The sequence below is a fragment of the Plasmodium reichenowi genome (genome assembly GCF_001601855.1).
Source record: "Plasmodium reichenowi strain SY57 chromosome Unknown, whole genome shotgun sequence".
In the NCBI taxonomy this organism is placed as follows: Eukaryota; Apicomplexa; class Aconoidasida; order Haemosporida; family Plasmodiidae; genus Plasmodium; species Plasmodium reichenowi.
The window spans coordinates 1-1,481 of NW_017962445.1; the positions used below are offsets into that span (position 1 = coordinate 1).

Genomic DNA, 1,481 nt, shown 5'->3' on the forward strand with positions numbered 1-1,481 from the left:
AATTAAAAACGAATGGTAATATAATAAATGATATTACAAATACAGGAAGAAGATATAACACAAGAAGAGGTAGTACTTTGTCATCACATGAAATTAATAAAAACGAGAGAAATAATAAAAATGAAAATAATAATATATATGATAGATATACTTATAAGAATTATTCTTACAATGATCAAGCCCCAAACAATACGAATAATAATAATAATAATAATAATAATAATAATAATGAAGATGATGACATACATAATGAAAAGGTCGCTATAGCACTTAAAAATAATCTTGTTCAAAATAATAATTTTTATAATAATAACAATAATAATAATAATAATAATAATGATGATGTGCTTAATACTATTCATAATAATGTGTATAATAATTTATACCATAAGGATCCTAATTATGACGATCATGATAATGATGTAAATCAAGATCATTATAATGAACATAATAATAATAATTATTTTTATAATACTTATGATAATCATACCTACAATACGAGAAATACTACCAATATATCTAATTATAAGAATTATGAGAATAAGAAAATGAGTTCTAAAACATTATTACAGGGACAAAATAAAAATATAAGTACAACATATGGTGCTGCTAATAAGAGATATATAGAACATCTAGAAGATGTTTGTGAATATGATAATGGAAATAAAAAAAAGAAAAGAAAAGAACAGTATGCATATCTTATAAGAAATGATGACGAAAATAGTAACATGAACAATAATAATAATAATAATATGAAAAATTTTAATAACAGTAATATTAACGCATACGAACAAAATAATTATAATAATAATTATTGTACAAATTATACTACAAGTTATCAAAGAAATGTTCACAATAGTAATTATAATAACACAGGTTATAATAATAATAATAATAACAATTTTAATAATAATAATAACAATTTTAATAATAATAACAATCAATTTTAATAATAACAATTTTAATAACAACTTGGCGTTTCTAAATAGTCACTGCATATTAACGGATAAAGATTTTCAAATCGATTCTCCCGATCAAACATTTGATGATTATTATTATATGAAAGCACATGGATATGATGATAGTGAATATTCCACACGAGGAAAAAATAAATATAATGATAATGAATATAATTTTATTTTTTCTAATGAATATTATTCAGATTCTTGTCAACCAAACAGAGATGAATATAAAACCAATTTTATCGATTTAACAAGAGAAGCTTTGTCTTTAATATTACAAGATTTAAAAAATAATGTTATTCCGAAAATTCCCGTAGGTATAGAAAAAAGAGAAAGATATAAAAATTCTTTACGTCTATGCTTAAAAAGTGCTAGAAACACTCAACATATGAATGAATTAGAGCCATATCTAGAATTATTCAGTGAGTGTATAAAAAACAGTAAACTTCCAAGTCATATGACATTAAAGGACCAATTATTTTACTTGGACAAATTATAAAAAAAAAAAAAAAAAAAAAA

At 21.3% G+C, this 1,481-nt stretch overlaps 1 pseudogene across 1 annotated transcript; it reads left to right on the forward strand.

Moving 5' to 3' along the window:
- Window positions 1-1,461, forward strand: PRSY57_0022900 (transcription factor with AP2 domain(s), putative; annotated as a pseudogene; the record flags this gene model as incomplete). Its single annotated transcript is given in 2 exon segments — window positions 1-948; window positions 950-1,461. Coding segments are annotated over 2 exon segments (1,460 nt in total), but the record flags the coding sequence as incomplete, so codon positions are not given.
- Window positions 1,462-1,481: the final 20 nt, after the last annotated feature.